Source organism: Rhyacophila brunnea, unplaced genomic scaffold (assembly GCF_057557595.1).
Source record: "Rhyacophila brunnea isolate RB1 unplaced genomic scaffold, BYU_Rbru_1.0 scaffold_14, whole genome shotgun sequence".
Taxonomy (NCBI): domain Eukaryota; kingdom Metazoa; phylum Arthropoda; class Insecta; order Trichoptera; family Rhyacophilidae; genus Rhyacophila; species Rhyacophila brunnea.
In genome coordinates, this window is record NW_028232796.1 from 23,312,896 (window position 1) to 23,332,806 (window position 19,911).

The 19,911-nt window shown below is 33.3% G+C and overlaps 1 protein-coding gene and 1 long non-coding RNA gene across 2 annotated transcripts; one reads left to right on the forward strand and one right to left on the reverse strand.

Annotated features, from left to right (window-relative positions):
• The first annotated feature begins 3,043 nt into the window (after window positions 1-3,043).
• LOC147075742 (uncharacterized) lies at window positions 3,044-5,043 on the forward strand. The gene is made up of 2 exons (XR_015069963.1): window positions 3,044-3,226; window positions 4,779-5,043. It is a non-coding gene; the product is annotated as an uncharacterized LOC147075742 (long non-coding RNA).
• A 3,089-nt stretch (window positions 5,044-8,132) lies between these two features.
• On the reverse strand, window positions 8,133-12,280 carry LOC147075743 (HIG1 domain family member 2A, mitochondrial). Its single transcript, XM_085942053.1, has 2 exons — window positions 12,065-12,280; window positions 8,133-10,982 (listed from the first exon to the last, which is right to left on the reverse strand). Exons 1-2 carry the CDS (start codon window positions 12,216-12,218, stop codon window positions 10,822-10,824), a joined length of 315 nt encoding a protein of 104 aa, XP_085798179.1. The 5' UTR covers window positions 12,219-12,280; the 3' UTR covers window positions 8,133-10,821.
• Window positions 12,281-19,911: the final 7,631 nt, after the last annotated feature.

Here is a 19,911-nt window from a genome sequence, read left to right on the forward strand (position 1 = left end):
TCATATCTGAGTATGGCATGAATATGCATATCTCAACAAATTAAATTTAAAAACATTTATGATTTAACACAGAATACCAACCTAACAAATAGCTGCCTTGAGGATTGATGTTTTTAGAGTAAACGACATATTCACGCCATGCACGGATATAGCATAGAATATGAGGCCATTGGTTTCAAAGTCGGTTACCGCCATTTAATTTTTCTTATGTCTTTCATAATTCTGGTTTTCTAAGCACTTTCCCATTACAATATGTATATTCATAAACTCTCGAATCAAGCCCCACTTGTTAGAAAAATACAATTAAACCGGAGATTGATTGCAATGTTTTTTATATTCATTATTTTATAAATTGACAGTTTTTTGCGAATATCTTAAAATCGCAGATGGAGGTAACTGACTTTGAGACTGTTTGAAAGTTTGACTTTGTTTGACTTTGAAAGACCTACATATTTTTGTTAGATTTTGACCGTATTATGTGGACTTAACGATTTTTGGAAAAGCACACCTCAAATCAAATAGCCAACTGTTATAATGTGTATGTACACATTTATACATAACATGAACGTAAACTTTCCTTACAATTATTTTCTTATTCGTCATAATAATATAATTTTGGATGAAAAATTATATCAAACTGTAATGAAATTTAGTGTTTTTTATAAAAATCAGAAGTTGGAAATTGGAAATTAATTTATGAAGATATTCGTCATATTATGTTATGTTACATCATATCTGTTAACTATTAATTAACATATTTTTGTACAATACGCACAATGGAAGTTTTCTGTAGATTATTAAATGTATTTTCTTACTTAATATAAAAATAATATTTTAATGACTATTTGCCTTCTCCAAAATAAATGTTATTATTATGTACCTATATTTGTAATATATTGGTTATTAAAAAAAATAATACTACATAATGGAATTTTAATTTAAATTCTGATTTAAATTTTGTACTATTCCATTGGAGTTGTTTTTTGCTACCTGAGTTTCGCCTTTCAGCATCTTCAGGCACTAGCGCACTCATCAATGGTAAATGCACACCGACAACGAATACAGTTATTTCTCATTTATTGACAGTTTAATGCGCTTACTGAATGTATTAATAGTGGGTATCTAATGTATCTAGGTACAACAGGTTTTTACAGACACTTCAAATATTCAAAATTTATATTTACACTCGATCCTTTACTTAGTTGGTAAAATTTTTACCTTCATTTGTTGTATTAATTTATTATATAAACGAGAATTAACCGTATTGTTAGTATTTACCATTTGCCAAAAGGTGAAACCTGGGTCGCAAAAAACGTCTCAAATGGAATAGTACAAAACTTAAATCAATTGGAATATTGGTTATTATATTAAAATACACTAAATGCTATCTTTATTTTATGTAGGTATAGCAGCTATTTCAAAATTGTCATTATTAACCGGCTCTATGCCTTTGGATCGATAGGCCGCACATACAAATTTCGCGAGTTATCTCATCCAACTTTAAACTCAAATTACTAGCCATTATTGATTTGCATAATCTAAGAAATTAAACGCAGGACATCTATTTGAATAATTATGAAATACTAAGCCACGAATTATCAGTATTACAGCGATTTTAGTAAGAGCTTCGCTCTATATTGAACGAGTGTCATTAAAAATCTACGGCCTATCAGATACTGCTATAGTAATATCGTGAGGCATAGAAAAGGATAAACATTTTGTAAGACTTGTATTATTACAGAAAGACTTTTATTTCTATATTTATGCAATGCAATACTTTTTTTCTTTCGTCTCGTTAACAATCATTCAGACATATTAACAATCATCAAATGACTTTTGTGAACTCAGCTTATCATTTTGACCCACTTAAGGTTAAAATATTTTTTTAGGTGATAATTAAAAATAGGATAGGTATTTATACTCTTTTACGTTATCACTGTGTGTGAAAGTTTTTGTCAAATTGACAACCAAATATTTCAATTGCTTTATGTAATTAACTATTTTTTTTATTCAACGAATAATTCACAAGATTTATATAAAATAATTAAAAAAATGTGTACGCATTCCTGTGCAGAGAGAACAATACATTACAATAAGACGAATCTCTGCACGGGAGAGCGTAGACTCATTCATAAATTTGAAAACATTTCTGAGAAAATATATTATAGAAATAATCTTTTTGAAAAAAGTAAGATACCACACCCCGCAGGAATCGAACCTGCATCTGTCGGGTATCGCACCCACGCACATAGACTACTATGCTAAAGGAGTCATACTTAATTGCGACAAATTTTAACTAATGGCTTTTAATATTCACTGAAGCGCTTTCCAAATTAAGCTACTATTGGCGATCGGCTTTTGTATTTTAAATCAAAGTAGGTATTACTTTAATTACTAACCGACGTCACTGATCATTCGGATTTTTTGTTGTACTCTTGGAGTGATAGTAGTTATATTTTTCCGAAGAACAAATTTCACAAAGAAAAAAAGTATATCTGGTGTTGAGTACTGCATTCTACCGCCAAGATTTTGATTTTGCGCGTTTTTTTAAATTCATACTGCGAGTTTCTCTCTTTTCGAAAACGGGATATTTTGGCGTCCCGAAACTATGTTCGGGGAGACCGGTGGACACGCCGCCTGAAAACGGGATTGTCCCTGTGAAAATGGTACGTCTGGTCACATTAGGTACCTATACATTGAGATTTATTTTACTAGTGTTATATAGAATTTACTCTTACATAGGTATACTATCAAAGAAATTTTGAATATATTTCACAATATTATTCGTAAACTCATGTAACTATAGAATTATTTGTTGATATTAGTCTCGAATGTCACTCTTCTTGTTGGTAACCTTTTATGTGAGCACTGAAAAATAAATAATAATAAACATAAAAGTAAATACACACTACAATATACCCATTAAAAATCAGGCAATTTAGAAACACAAACATGCTCTTTCTCTCTTTTGTCTCGATGGCTAATCGAGTGAGAAATTGGTACATTTATCCCCCCTTCCCTCTATTGATAAGTTCTGTACTAAAAAATAGCAATTTATTATGCAACTTATCAGTTTTATACATAAGGCAAAAAGTTAGTCAAACAGATAAATTAAAGTACCTACTCATCATGGCGAGGTTTTATTTATGTACAATATTTGTGTTACTAGTTAGCATAATTATTTCTACAGCACGAGCTGGGTCCGAGTCGAATATAAATGTTGTTGGTAAGGTGGTTATTTTTATAAGAGTGAATTAGTTTGTTGGTAAGCTAAATTTTTTAGTGGATTTGTACACAATAAAAAAAGTGACATTTATTATTTGCCATTTTTATGTGAAATTTTATATTTCTGTGAAGATTTTATCAATCTATGTATCTCACAGTAGTTGTCTATCGAATGCTTTGACTATTATTGCTCATTCAGTCATAGAGTGAGGGTGAGCTCCAGGGGGATCGCCAGTTTAATGATAAACTGAAAAACATTATCTATGATGCAAAAATCATTATGGTGTCGAATATTGAACTTCTTAGGATGACATTTCAGATTTTTCTTTTTGTGTAAGTATAATTATGTAACAGGCATGAGTTGCCCCTTTGCGAGTGTGGTGATTTTTGGATCACGGCCATGTGACATGTAGGTATGTCTTCCCCGGAGGAGTTTCAGCCATACCCCAGGCCGAACCGGAAGCTATTGTGTAGATTGATACCATGCTGATTTCCCTCTGACCCAAAGAGATTCCGAAGAGAGAGGAGTCCAATCTCTTTGCTCTGACCTCATATTACCTAGTTATGTGATTTTGTTTTCTAATGACTTTTTCTTTTTGAACATAATGTTTGTTAGGTTAGGTTAGGTAAAATATCAAATCGAACATATCAAATTTGATATCTGATAACAAACAGCGTTATTATGAGATATTTGAAACCAGTTAATATCAAATTAATGTTCGTATTGAATCTAATAAAATAATTGGAACATTATTGTCTGCGTATAGTATACAGTCATCTCTTTCCGATAAGAAAGCTCACGGCGAACTGTGCTACGGTGAATTGTAATACGTACAATTTACATGTAACCTAAAATTATAAGTGCGATGAATAAAGTTTAGTCCAGACCAATATACATTTGCCGGCAAACAAATTATACAATAGTTTATGAACCTTTGCTGCTACACAAACGCATGTGCACAATTATTTGTTTGAAACTCCACGTATGTCCTTTCCTTCAAACATTGCTGTCAAATAAAATATAGTTTGGGCAGTCAAAATTTACATGCTATAATGAAAGCAACGTTCGATGACAATTAAAATAGAGTGAGAGACATAGGGATAATTGATCACAATCAACAGCACACAACATTTTATTTAGTATTTTAATCACCTTATTACAAGTGGCTTTTTATAAATGTGGTGAGGGGGGTGTTCACAGATTACTTGGCTATTAATTATAGAAGGGGGTCATGATTCAAATTGTGTTGGGAACCGATCTATTAGATGAACTGACATATGCCATAATATTTCTTATTGAATAATTTATCTTTTATAACGCTGGATACATTTGAACAGCAGTTTCATAAGAAATTATTCAGTGTAACATTTGCGTACTCTACACGAGGTGATCATGTAAGCCGTTTATTACTTAGGAGGCAAATATAACATTAACGTTGAGCCCATTTTTCAATGCATGTCTTCGTGCAAGTTTTTATGTTGGTGTTTGGCAATTTTCGTATTGTAATAATAAATGAGACAATATAATATTGTTAAATTTATAATTCTTTTAGGAGATTTGAGTGATCCGATGGTCTTCAGCAATGTAAGAACTTTGGAAGACTTGAAACTTATGGAGGAAAATATAAATCATGCAATGGAAGAATATTTCAAAAAACATCCCAAACAGTCCAAAGAAAACTGAAGATTTACGATCAACATAGAAACAAAATGATAGTTTTTATTCCTAATAAAAAGTAATAAATGTAAAACAAATAATTAATTTAAACAGAAATCATTAAATACTTTCCTTTCTAAATAAATTGTAATTTAACAATATGACGTTTGTAATATTATTAATATGTAGTAATTTTTTATTATTTCAAACAAACAGTTACATATTATATTACATTGAGAATTATATAGAGAATTAAAAAATTATATGGAGAAATGTGACCCAAAATGCGACAAAAGATGTAAAATTAAATCATATAAGCACATAGATAAACCAATAAAATGATAATTATAAAACTATTGATATACTAGGTTTCTCCAAGTATATAAAATACCTCCTCCAATCCCCTGGATACCTCAAGAGTAGGGATTCCAATCCCGGGATCCCGAATCCCGGAATCCCGAGCTATTTTCGATACCTATGAATCCTGGGATTGATAAACATAATCCCGAAATTTTCGGGATTGACTTTTTTATCAATTTTTATGGAAAATAAAATAAAAACGAAAATAGAACAGAAAAAATACTTTTAATAACAAATAATTACATTAGAAATAAACTGAGTATGAATGAAGTTTGATTTATACCCATGTGTAAGTTGCCGATTCATTTTATTTTTTCGAATAAATTAATAAAAATGAGAATGATTGGAAAAAAACAATGCTTCACACTATTAACAAAGTAATTCCACCATGATCTTATTCGTTTTACGGCAGTTTCATATTTGGCTGACTTATCAGATTTATGAAGCGGAAAGGCCATAAGTACACATGATTTGCTTTACTATCAGAAACTGCAATCGCATATTAAATTCACATTATTATTTATATTACAAATTATTTACTCCATTAAACTTATGTATTTCCAAGATTGAACGTATACAATATTAACAATAAATGTCTTAAATAGTATAAAATATACTAGATTTTTTTTTGACCGATTTAATCGATGTTATTTGTAAATACAAATTTTTATATTAACAATGGAAAAAAATGCCAATCCCGGGATCCCGGGATTGTCAAATTGTAATCCCGAAATCAGAATTTTGGCTCGGGATTGGATTCCCTACTCAAGAGTACCCAAAACAGCAGTTGCATTACCTCTTTGAATTTCTATGCTTATTTGCTGTCTCAGGTACTCAGTTGAACGGCACTCATCTGTCTTATCAGTCAAGCACTGACCTATCTCAGCCACTGTCTTCAAAGCAGGTCACCAAGGTCCAATGTTTCGAAACCCAGTGGACAGACAGTCATAGTTTTTGGCTTAGAACTACTGAACCTGACGATTGAACTGATTAAATTAGAATTAATTTGTAAATCCCAAAATCTGACGAACTTTAGATTCGAGACAGACTTTTCTGGTTTGCTGTTTTGGAATTTATTCATAATATAGCCTAGATATATAGATATCCTATATATATAGATATATATATATCCTATATAGATAGGATAAAATTCTTCATATTGTGTCAGGTTAAAGATCGGAGAGTGCGACGAAGAGCTCCCTTCAGATGGAAAGACCATATTAAGAATGCCACAGGTTTCACGCTGATAATGGCCCTGCACCGTTGAATGCTGAGAGGGATGGAGTAATGCTGCAGAAAAGCCTGGCAGACAGCCAACCTCATCTGGGTTTGGGTTTTAAAGAATAAAAATCTATAAAAAAAGCTAATGTATCTTAATTTTAATTATAAATTATTTTTAACACATTTACGGACACAATATGTTAGCTAATAAATGTTACTGATATGACACATTGAAATTATTGTATTAAGAATTTTTTAATCACTTTTTTTAACTTTTCGATTTAGGGCTTGCGCAGACAGGGAGCGGTCAGGCGGTCTGCGTTCCGCGTTCGGAGTTCGGCGTTCTTTGTACTGTACGGACTTCATACTGTATGGTCACACAGCCGGCGGTCAGACCGCGCCGGTCAATTGGAACGCTAGCGTTCTAGAGTTCTATTCCCGCAATTATAAAGAACTCCGTACCTCTCAACCGTTGCAATGTCTGGATCAGAAAAATGAATCGATATAGAGAAGATTGATACTTGATTTAAGTGACGCAAATTATATAAATCGTTTTTAATACTAACATATTGTTTTTAAATCAACACTTGATTGATTTACGTGCATAAATACTTGATAATTTGGCGAGATTTATAGTTTTCATAGTTCAATAATAGAATAAATTTGACATGTGAGGTTATGGGTAAAATTAAAAGGTTAGAATCGAAATGTCAAATATTATAGATAGAGGTAGGTACACAAACAAATAAGTTTATATGTCACTTCGTTTAAAATCATCGATATTAAGTTTTTAAATATCCGGTTTGATAAAATGCATTGATTACAGCAGTAATTTTAGTACCTAGATTATATTTAGTTTACAAGTCAATGTCAAATGTAATCAAATTATATAATTCATCGAAGCTTTGTATTGAAATGCGAAAGTAAATAAAAATTTGAATGGAATTTGAGCAGTCAAACAACATAGAGCGAAACCACACGAGGGAGTGAGTACGCAACAGCGGTGCTTTCTCACTTCCACTCGCAGTCGGAATATAGCGGTCTCGCATTATGCAGCGCCTGTGTCACTACGTTTGTATACAAATGGAACGCATATTGTTGACCGCCACCTGTCTGCTGTCCCTGAACGCTAGCGGTCAACGGTCGGTTGAACGCAGAACTCCGACCGCTCTCTGTCTGCGCAAGCCCTTAGATATGTTGAAATGAGTTAAATTTTAAGATATGACACACTATCTAATGGAAATATCGCACTGTGAGTGTAAAACCATGGCATATGCAAATTTTTCAATTTCGAGATTAAATTCAAAACAACTGCAAAAGTCGTGAACTTGATAATGTAAAAGTGAAGTAACCGAAAGAACATGCCACATATTGTAGATATAAACCAAATATTATGTATTTTTTTAGAAACTCTATTTTTTCTCCTAACAAAACGAAGACTTCAAACCCTAATATATCCAAAATATGACTTCTATAAATGTCATGTCGTATTCCGTTCTACAGTACAGGACGTCAATGGACGTTCTGTCATATCACATTTCACGGAATACAATGTTTATAGACGGTGTCCGCGAACGTGTTAACATTGTTTCTTCGAAACAAAATAACAACATTGTTCAACACATTTTACCAGAAGTGAGGGATATATAAATGGAATGAAAAAACAGTTTGTAACATAATTAGTTATTATTGAGTTTTAATATAATATGCAAAAAAAAAAACAATACAATTGGTGACTTTAAATACAACTGTTCTAACTCAATTAGGTTTACATTTGATAAGACCATTTAAATTTCAAAGACAATAATAATATATTTAGGTGCCTACAAATAGAATGTTTTCCTAAAAAATCTTAGTCTTAAAATAATTTTTGAGTAATTAGAATAATTGTATTTAGAGTTTACAAATATACAAAATGTAAGATAAAACAACTTTTACATACCTACACTATTTTTGACCATAAAAAAGAAAATGACGATACTGAGTATGACGATTTGCAACTTGTTAGATTGCGAAAGTTTGTATTTATAATATACGTACAATGTAATAAAATATATTTATGATTTACAACACGCAGAATATGACGTATTCTATGGCTACCAATTCGACCACACTGAAAATGTTCTGAAATCACCATCGAGTGTTATTTTTTTTTTTACAAATCTCTATTCGTCTATTTTATCATTGGTTGCGGGCTGCACTGGGTACGATCAGTGCTCGAAATAGAAAATCTTACGAACCGGAACGCTGAATAATCATTTAAAAATATCAAAATTATGTTTAATATTTTTCGGATATCATAAGGGCGATATGCCTAATAATTAGGGTTTCATTTATACTTGAAGGGGCTCTGCGCTAATACACATTACCCCCCCCAATACAATATTAAAATGTAGTTTTTTTTAAATGGGTACCTACTCATTTTTGCAAAATCACTTATTTTTAGTAAATTTTCTTAGAATTGGGCTCTTATCTTCAAAATTCTTGAAGCTCATACATTTGTGTATAGCTTCGCTGCAAGGTTCTTTTGTGATTTTAAATTATTTTTCAGGTTCCGGAGACCTACTAATTTAAGGTCCTGGACCTGTAGCCCCTTTAGCCCTTTTTGTAAACACATCTGAAATCCGAACAGCCTATATTATATTATAGACCTTGTAGGACTAATCATTAATAAATAATATACATATTTTGTCAGCGCCGCAGGCAAATTTTTTTCCCACGAATCAGTTCTTACAACTTTAAAAACTACATACCTACATGCAATATTATCTCAATAACATGAATCGGAACGCAATTTTCAAAGAAGCCACGAGCCGGAACGGTATCTTTTAGAATTTCACGAACAGGAACGGCGCTCCGGTGCGTTCCGGTCTATTTCGAGTCCTGGGTACGATATATTTTTAACGAAAGTACTGTTAATTTTTTTAACTCACAATTTCACGGACATTCATTGCTATATGCACTACGCATCAAGCTATAGGGAGGCGTTATAACTTATATCTTATTTATATCTGTTTGTACAAATGAAAGCATTATATTGTCTGTACACGTGCATGGATTTATTTGCACCAATAGTGTGTATTTTAAGCTATCGGGATAATAACTGTTTACACGTAAAAGCGCTGACTGTCTCGCTAATCTCATTCTGTAAGAGTAAGCGAGATACGATGTTGTCATTGTATAGTATTATTTGACAGGTAGTGAAAATCGGTTAAGCTTAAAATTAGTCTGCATTTTCTCATTGTGGTCGCGTTAATATGTACTGTCAGCAGTAAATCCATGCACGTGTAAGTGGGATATTAGTTTTTTTCCATACGTATTTCATTTAATCAGTAGGTTGCATGCAACCCATGAGTAGTTATATACTTCTCTGCTTTAGGTATAGTCCAAACCCTTGATTCCATAATAATTCTTTGATGATTTAATACTATTTTAGTCATAGCAGCCAAATTATTGATTTGAACCTATTTACATAATTCTGAAATCAAGTAGGACTTACCCAGTCAGTATTGGGCTAATATTTACATATTATGAATGACATCGACGTTGAGGCAAAGATATGGTTGCGAAATTGCATTCTTAAAGGCAAATTAAGATTAATATAAAGGAGTGATGATCGCCATCCTTCGCTAGGAAAATGCCTTTAAGAAGAAATTTATTCTATTTTGTAAAACAAGCTATGTTCTTAGATACAAGTGAATTTTAGAAATACTTCAAATTAACTGCGTCGGGGTTTTACTGTAAAATCAATATCTGAAGTAGGGTAAAGGTCTCAAATGAACCTAGAAAAACATGTGTATAAATGAAATTATCACACATACCCTACAACTAAGTTTTGGTACTAGTTGGTTTAACTGGGATGGGTAGAAATGCAGTGTTCAACTTTACGCGTTATTTACAGGTCTACTAATAACCCTATGTATTTTTTTTTTAATTCTACAGACATGATTATGTACAACATGTACATAGTTGACATGACATTAACAACTATTTCCTGAAATACGTGATGGTGACTCTGCTGTCAGGTTCATACAAGAACGTAACATAATACCAAGTGAGCAAAACTTGGACAAATGTGTCCATTATGAAAATTAATTTTCGAAAATGTTCAAGTTTAATTTGCAAATACATTAGGTTATTGTAGTGACTGATTTAGTGTCATCCCCGTAGACATTGTCGGGTTAAGGCAATCTGCACAGGGTAAGTTGTTTATGTGGGAAAACAGAGGAGTGGTGAAATTATGTGAGTACTGAGTAATGCAATCATTGATGAGGAGAGGGGGTAGCAGGCATGTGAGTAATTCGTCAGGTTGAGCACCACGCTTTGATGCCCTGGTTAAATACTCGAGTAGCACAAAATCAATTAGACTTGGTATTAAGCGCCACTCCTACAACCAGGGCCACCAGGGTCAGTCCTTGTGCGACAACTCGGAGCCTCATCATATTCTGAGACATTTGTTGTTTTCCTTGTCGGAAGTTGTACAATCCATAACTAAGAGCCATAGCTGTGGCAATGCATCCTGAAACATTACAATAATATATTTTAATACGTAAAATTGGACAGTGAAGGAGTGTCCAAGCGCCTAACTCTGAATATTCTGGGGCTTGCAGCAATACCAAATAAAAAAATTGTTAATATAACCTTCATACTGCGGAGGCGCATGTGTTCCGCTTAGGAGTGAAAATAGTAATTTACCATTATTGATTAATCTTGACAAATTACATTCAGATAAGGGTGCATAATGAAAATTCATATTCATGTCTTTACAGCATAGTCTTATACCCCATTTACATGTGCATGGATTTATTGACAGTAAAAAAATGTATAGGTAAACAATCCTGTAATTGGCAAGAATGTATACATGAATCAAAAAAGTTTGGAAGCTTCTGAATTTTCATACGACAGTAGGATTTTTTCGATCAGCGCCTGCGCAGTAGAACGACAGTGGCGAACCTGCCTGCAAAAAAACCAACTACGAACGAATTTTCAGGTTGACCGATTTTCACTACCTGTCAAATAGTACGAAATAGTACCATAAAATGACAACGTCGCGTCTCGTTCACTCTTAAAGAATGAATTGGAGAGACAGTCAGCACTTTTACGTGTAAACATTTATTGTCACGATAGTTTAAAATACGCACTATTGCCGCCAGTAAATACATGCACGTGTATAGGCGCTATTATTCCGTTAATTTGTATGTACATTTCTGCTTAAAAATTACATTAAGAATATATTGTAGGTAAGTATGTGATTAAAAATAAATTTTACCCACAATGCAATAGTGAATATTGCAAATAACCATTCATGCCTTTGCCATATTCTGCTAACACTCTATTTTAATATGAAGATTTTGTATATAAGGTTGAATACCGGTAAGTATATGGAAGTCAATGATTATTGAAAAGAAATTATCAAATTTGAGCAACTTGAAAATATGAGAAAGATACAGTACTACAAATATTTTAAAATAAGACAAAAAATAAATTCCTATTTATGGGTATTTTTTACAGATTAAAAAATATAATTTACGCAGCAAAGTTTTTATGTAACTTTATAAATTGATATCGTGAACAGGTTATGTTGGGATTTCATTTGCTCACCTAGCGGTACAAAAGGATTCTCTTTTGTTTTTCGCTGGAGTTTTTGTATCATAGTTTCACCATCTTTGTGTGCTCCAATGTCCTTTCTTAATTGAATCCAATCAAACTGTGACAAATCCTCAGCCGTCGGTTTCGCCTCAACATTCTTAGCCATTTTAATATTATTTTGAAGTTTCGAAGTTTGACACTTTTGATTTTTTGACGTTCTATGTTAGTGTTGCTAGTATCCGAAACTCAGGTAGTGCTACCAAATACAAAAATTCGAGTTTATAATATCACTGGTATACATAATAATATAAATAATAATATGATTATTATGTAGAACGAAAAAATATAATACATGTCTCACACGATCGGCTGTTCGTCTTTTCCGTCATTCATCGGATACAAAGACTCGAAACCTCCGTTATTATCATACTATAGAACAGGGTTTCTCAAATTATGTTCCGCGGAATGTGAATAGTTGGTGATCCACGAAAACGTGAAATGGTTTTATATGCTGCAACGGCTGCAACAAATTCAAACGTGTTCGACTTTATTAGGAACTTCATTCTCTTGAATTTTTTATGTTACATTTAACAATAATTACTAGGTATATAAATAATTATTGCTTTCCTCACCTTAAAATTTTTGTATTGAGTTACCTACCCTACCATACATAACTAAAATTCATTTTTAATGTTGGGGGGGGGGGAGTTTTGGGTTGGTAACAGGGCGGCAACCATCCTTGTCGCGGCGCGACCCTGACCTTTACTATAAATTAAAATGCATTGTAATAATAATATTATGTCTCCTAGTAAAAACTACTTATTTGAGGTTCATATCTTTGCTACATTTCACTATATGTACATACTAAATAAATCATTCTACAGTGGCACCCTGGGCGATTCGTAGATGTATTGGTGTACTAATGATTATTGTGCTACAATGCTTGTTTCAATTGCAATACAACTGCGAATCGCTTTTGTTGTATTCATGGCGCCATTGCAGACTTTCGTGTAATGTTACCAGGGAACACAGAATTAATGGGAACTGAAAACCTAACGGGTGTGGAGTAACATGCAACCGATCTCGAGTGTGGAAGGATGCTCATTCAATATTGGCGTATTTGAAGGTTGCAACACACACCATTGCACGTCTATAATGTGTGTTTCATTTTCGCAGGATACTCACACATTCAAAACCCTGCTTCAAAATGTAGTGTATTGGGGTATATAACCTAGGTACATGAATTCCATTTAATAATCTGTTCTGTGAACATTACCAATTTTCGACGTCATAGAACATGCGTAGGTACATTAATCATATCGGTCGATTACCGATCGCGACACAGCTTTTGAGAACTATTATAGATAATTAATAGGTAGATACCTAATGCACATTATTGCAAACATATAAATAATTGTGAGCGATACGACGTTCGACTAGATACAATTGTATTCTAAAAAGCTTCAATTTGAAAAGAATTAAAATTATCTTCTTACCCATGTATTTCTAGTGCTAAAATTATTTTCGTTTATATTTCTAGTGTTGTCTTTTTATAAATCAGTGAACATAACATCAGATTGTGGCTAGGCATACAATCAGATTTTCCTGTACTATTTTGTATCAGAAAATTATTCACCCACAACCTGATTAACAAGTGAGCATGTATATATGTATTAAGATAATAAAAAGTGTGTAATATCATTAGTACCTAATTGGTTAGGTTAGGTATTCTATAGACAGGATGAAAGTGTGTTTATTTATTTTTTGTATTTAAGATGGTTTTATTTCCAGAATTTATATTACGTATCACAGACAAGTTTACAAATTTTAAAGTTTATTTTTTTTTAATTTGAAAATGTAATAGGTATGTAACCGGCTTTGGAGTTATGATATAAATTGTTGAAATAATCATCATTTATGGCACTACAACCCTTGACGGGTCTTGGCCTCCTTAACTCCGTCCTGGACGATCCAGCGCTGACACTCTCCGGTTGTTTTGGCCGAGCATTCACTTAATCTCCTGCGGCGCACTACAGCCTTCTCGATTTCGGCCCTCCAGGTCTTCTCTTGCCCTCGGAGGTTGCGTACATAGCCCGCCTCGCTGGTATATCCTCCGACATTCTATCCACGTGGCCGATTCAGCTCAGTACCTACATTTTTATATGCCACCTGATCTTTTCGGTCCTATAAAGTGCGTACAGCCAGTGACGTCCCTAAACAAAATTCCGCCCCTAGGCAGCGCCAAAATGCCGCCCCATTTTTTATACAGCATGTTTTATCATACTTTCATGACTAATATTATCTAAGAAATGTGTTGTATGGATACATTGCTAACAAAATATATAGGTATAACTAAAACAGAAAATTAAATTTATAAATATATTTTTGACGTTGGTAATACAGTGGCTTCTTACTTGACAATAATTTGGTCTGTCTTGAGGAATTAAGGGCGATCTGTGTCGCTTTTCTTCTTCACAAAACTTGGCAACATTTGTAATGATAGTTTTAGCCTGAGATCGCATAGGTTTAGGCATTATTAACTCGATTTATGGTCACCAAGGACATCAAAGGGCAACGGAAGTAAACTAGCCATCGCGAACCCTACAAAAAATACTGTCCTGTTAAACCTTTTATGTTAATAAAAACACACACCAGTGAGCTGATTTTTTTAATGGAAAGATATTTTCTTTATTACTAAGTTTAGGTACCTAGCTATTTCTATATATATGTATCAAATGATTCTCCTCGATTTGCCGCCCTTCGAATAACTGCCGCCCCCAAGCGACGTGACTCTCGTGGTGCAGTGGGTAAGGCGCTGGCCTTCCGCCCGAGAGTTCTGGGTTCGATTCCCAGTGAGGACACTATATTTATGTGTTTTTCTCAAAGCCTGGGTGTTTGTGATTGTTCAAAATTACTAACAACCACCTTGTACGAAAAAGCAGGGACATGGTTATTAATAATTCAAAAAAAAAAAAAAAATCTGCCTACCCCTACGGAACCTCACTCCGTACAGCTCATCATTATATATTGTAGGTATCTCCAAGTTCCACTTTCTTGAACATACGTGGAAATAATACATATGTACTTAAATCATTGAAAAGTACTAAAAAATGGTGTCATTCCTTTCAATATTATAATATGTATTAATTATAATAAATTCACTACCTATATTAAATATCTCAGTATGCAATGCTTGACCTGCCCATCCCCACGAGACGTTGATCGAATGGTAAACAGATGTAATTTAAAAAGTTGTAATGATTTATAAATCGAAATATTGTCGCTTTTGAAACAATCCAGAAATACCTCGTTCAGACAAATGCGAATATAAAAACATAGTTTATACTTAGATGAAATAGAATAGGTATAAACAATAAACAAAGGAACCTCTTTTATTTATTTCTCAGTTCAGTAAACAATAATTATAATATAGATAAATATATTGTGAATAATTATTAATTGTAGGTAGGTACTCAGTGTGATTTAACTTATGTATTTATTTTACATTGGACGTATAAAAATTTGTTCATAATATTATCAAGTTTCTTGAGTATCTATTTATAATTGTTTACTTTATGTAGTCGTAACAAATGATTAATTTCTTATTATTTTCATCATTTAATAATTATTGCGGAGATTGAACTCTTGTTTTGATTGGTTCATCTTGTAATTCTAAAATTTTCATTGTGTTAATTATTATTTTTTACAGTAATATGTGTCAACAAAAATGGTATAAGGCCGGTTTCAGACGGGACACCGGTGTCGCGCTTGTATATAATAAGGAGGCATTTGTATTCGAATAAAAGGGTCTTTGTATTATGTTTATGAACGCCCCGAGCTAATGAGTCAACGCGTGTATGGTACACTTTTCCGTCGGTCGCTACTTTCTCAAGCCGCCGATACACATGTTTTTATGACCGCAGCCAGTTTTATGTTTTAATTTATATCGCAAAATTATGCGTTGACTCATTAGCTCTGGGCGTTCATAAACATAATACAAAGGCCCCTTTATTCGAATACAATGGCCTCTTTATTATATACGAGCGCGACACCGGTGTCCCGTCTGAAACGGGGGTAACTGTTGTATTATGTAGAAAAATGGTTTGGGGTGGAGGTCCATCTTGTAAAAAAAATATTCATAATATTTTTTATTGATTTTCAATGCGGCGGGGTCAACAAAATGTAACATGTAACAACTCTCAAACAGTTGTGGTTTTAAGTTACGTGGAGATCTGTTTAGACAGGTTTAGAGGCACTCATGTGAAAATTTTATCTGTGCGATAAACCGCCATTACAATATGTGTTACAATACAATAATAGTTATATTGTCAGAATTATTTATGCATTCGATTATTTTATAAACTAAGATGTCAATAATTTATAATGAAGTGACAGCATCGTTTGATTCATGGAAAACCGCCACGGCCTCAAACGGTAAAAATACTCGTAATATGCCGCCCCTATGCAATATATGACCCGCCTACCCCCACGGGACGTCACTGGACATGACATAATCCATAATAATTGACCATTCGTTGGACGAAAACAATTAATTTCGATTTACATAATAATTATGTAAATTTTCAGTAAATTGTATTCAAAATCATGACTCTTACTAGTTTTGTCACTTTATAGAATTACTTCCATACATTTACATTAATGTATTTTAATTATAATTGATTAATTGTTGGTAATGATGCTAATTATAATAATCTAGTACAAATTTAATTGTAATTGCGTTGTATAGCGATGGCAAACACATTGTGTATACTTGTCAAAAAAAAATATAAATATTGGTTATAGTAGAATGGATGGTGTGCCAATTGGAGAAAAATGATGAAAAAAATATAAATAATTACAAGATAAAAAGAACTTTTTATATACTTACCACGTTTTTAAATTTTCTGTTGAATAATATAAACTTGACAATTCTATATATTAATAATTTAGGATAAATAAGGCGATTGTCAACAAATCATTTTTTTGCTATTTTGCAACAAACAAATATAGAATACTGAAATGTCATTTTGATTTTCATAGTAACGCACGTATTTATTAATAATTTAATTGCTAGGACCACACCGTTATCAACCAATAATAGTGGACTGGATTACGGATTTCTTCCGAAATAACTTTTCATACAAAACAGAATTAACTGAAAATGAATTCAATTCTACTTAAAGATGGCTAAAAGTATTAAAAGAATGCATTGGCATCGTGTTCTGATATATTTTAAAAGTTTAAAATGTCTAGCTAGTTGGGAAGTTAGTTAAAAATCGATTGCAAGATTTGTACTGGATAAAAAACCACCGGACAAACAAGAATACGAGCTATAAAAAACGTGGTAAAAATTAAGTCAATGTTCCGCATGTTGACCCCTAAGTTATGATAAATGAAATGTTAAAAAAATATGTTTTTCATTTGAACAGGTGATCATTCGAATAAATTAATTTAAACGGTGTCTTCTAAACATTTCGGTGTTAATTTTTATTTTATGACAGTAGTTTTTTTGTGGTGAGGGAGGCCAGTCCTCCAGATATGGATCAGAACGTTGTGCTATATTATGTAATAGTCTGAAAATGATATGATATTTTGAAAGAAAGATTCTGAGAGGGATATTTGGAGCAACGACGTAGTGTACAAATACAATACAATCATATTGTAATCTACAAAAAATGGTGTCGATCGTAAAATCGATGCAGGTATATTATATGCATCCATTCTAGTGAATTTTATATGTTGTTCTACATCACAGATACTGCCGACTTCATCATAATCATCAGGGGCGCGACAACCCGGTGTGGGTCTTGGCCTCCTCCAACAGCTCCTTCCACCTGTCCCTATCCAGTGTGGCCGCTTTCCAATTTTGTACCCCTAGAATACGGCAGTCATTGGCAGCTCCATCCAACCAGCGAATCTTTGGCCTGCCTCTTCTTCTACGCCCGATTGGATTGCCGGACATCATTCTCTTTGCCGGTTCATTGCCATTCATATGGTGCATATGCGGTGCAGTCTACCAATCTTAATTGATTGAACTGCGTTGCAATCTTCGTATAGCCCGTAGAGCTCAGCATTATATCTTCTCCTCCAATTGGTGTCGTCCCTGATCGGTCCATATATACGGCGGAGAATTTTTCTCTCAAAAATGTTCAGGGCTCGTTCATTTCGCAGAGTTAATGTCCAGGTTTCCGATGCGTATGTGGGCACTGGCTTTACAAGTGTCTTGTAAAGAGTGCTTTTAGTTCGGCGAGATAGTATGCGGGACTTAAAATGTCTTAACTGGCCAAAGTAGCATTTATTCGCAGACATGATTCTCTTGTTGATTTCTTCTGTAATATCATTATGTCGAGTTACGAGAGAACCAAGGTATATGAAACTGTCGACACTGCCGACTTATCTACTGTAAAATCAGTTTTAAGTTTAATCAGTTTTTGTAAAATCAGTGTTAATACGTATGGATCATTTTCTTTGGTGAATTCTTTGGTGCATTTGAAGCATTGATTTTTAAACATGTGACATTTTATGTCTATAGTAGTCATACCTTATATGCGTAATGATTAACATAGGATTTTTAACGTTTTTTTTTATTATTAAAATTTAATTTTTAATGATTCATATGTGAGTGACACTGAGGAAATATTTGCTCATAAAGAGGTCGTTAAGGCAAAAAAGTTTGAGAAATTTGTTATGCATGAATACATTTTATTTCATCTATAAATTCATAAATCAATATGAATAAATTATCGTCGCTTTTCAAATCTAATCAGAATGTATTTCACTCACATACTAATAATTTATAATATATTCAAAATAAAATACAGTCGAACTTGATTATTACGAGGAAGATGGGACCGACTTAATTTGCTCGTTATAAGCATTACTCGTTATCTAACATGTATCGCGCCACGTTCTATTCAAGCATAGAACATAAAAAATCTGAAAACCATCGTAAAATCTCCGAAAGAAGCATGGCATTCATAAACTACAAAAGAAGTTGTTTATTGTAATGAAGTGCTGAGTCGCCGGCGCTGGTAGGTACCTACTGACTTCACAAAGCTTTTTTATATGCAATTTCAACCATATGCATGGATACTTTTTCAATGTTGTCGGCGAAAACACCAATTAGGTACTTAGACACTTGACTTAGACAACTTGTGTCATAAACGTAATCCGATCCCGGCGGTTTCGGTCTAGTTAACTGCCCGGTCGGATTTTATTGCTTAGGGTCGAACATGTTGTTTTTAAACGATCGACACATTAACAGTTTTGCTCGGTATATCCGAGAAGTAGCTCGTTATAGAAGTGAATAAATGTATGGAGAAAGTCAAAGAATGTTTCCTCATTACATCCGAGATCTCGCTATTTCCGTTTCCGATTGTAATAACCAAGTTCGACTGTATGCACATAATATCTTCATACTTCGTGCCTATGATATTAGCTGTATGCCGTTCGAAAGCCTTTTGAAAAAGAGTTTATCGACGGCTCTGGATAGAAGAATTTTCTTAACACTCACAATTTTATTTAGTTCTGGATGGAAAGAATCTTTTCGTCAAAATAGCTAAACAAAATCTCTCATTCTCGTTTCTCGAAATTTTCATCCCGGATGAAAAAACCGACAGCGTTGAAAAAATATTGGAAAGAAGAGAATCCTTCTATTAATATTAATCCTTCTATAAATCCGGAAAAAAATAGGGGGCTGAGAAAGAATTTTTACACACTGATCCCAGTCGCACATTGAAAACCGTCTTGACTGGGATTATTGCGAAATAATCGTCGCGACGTCTTACTTGACCTGGGGTTGCTGACCCTGGTCTGCATGTAGACAACAATTGATTTACAAATTATATTGATACAATGTA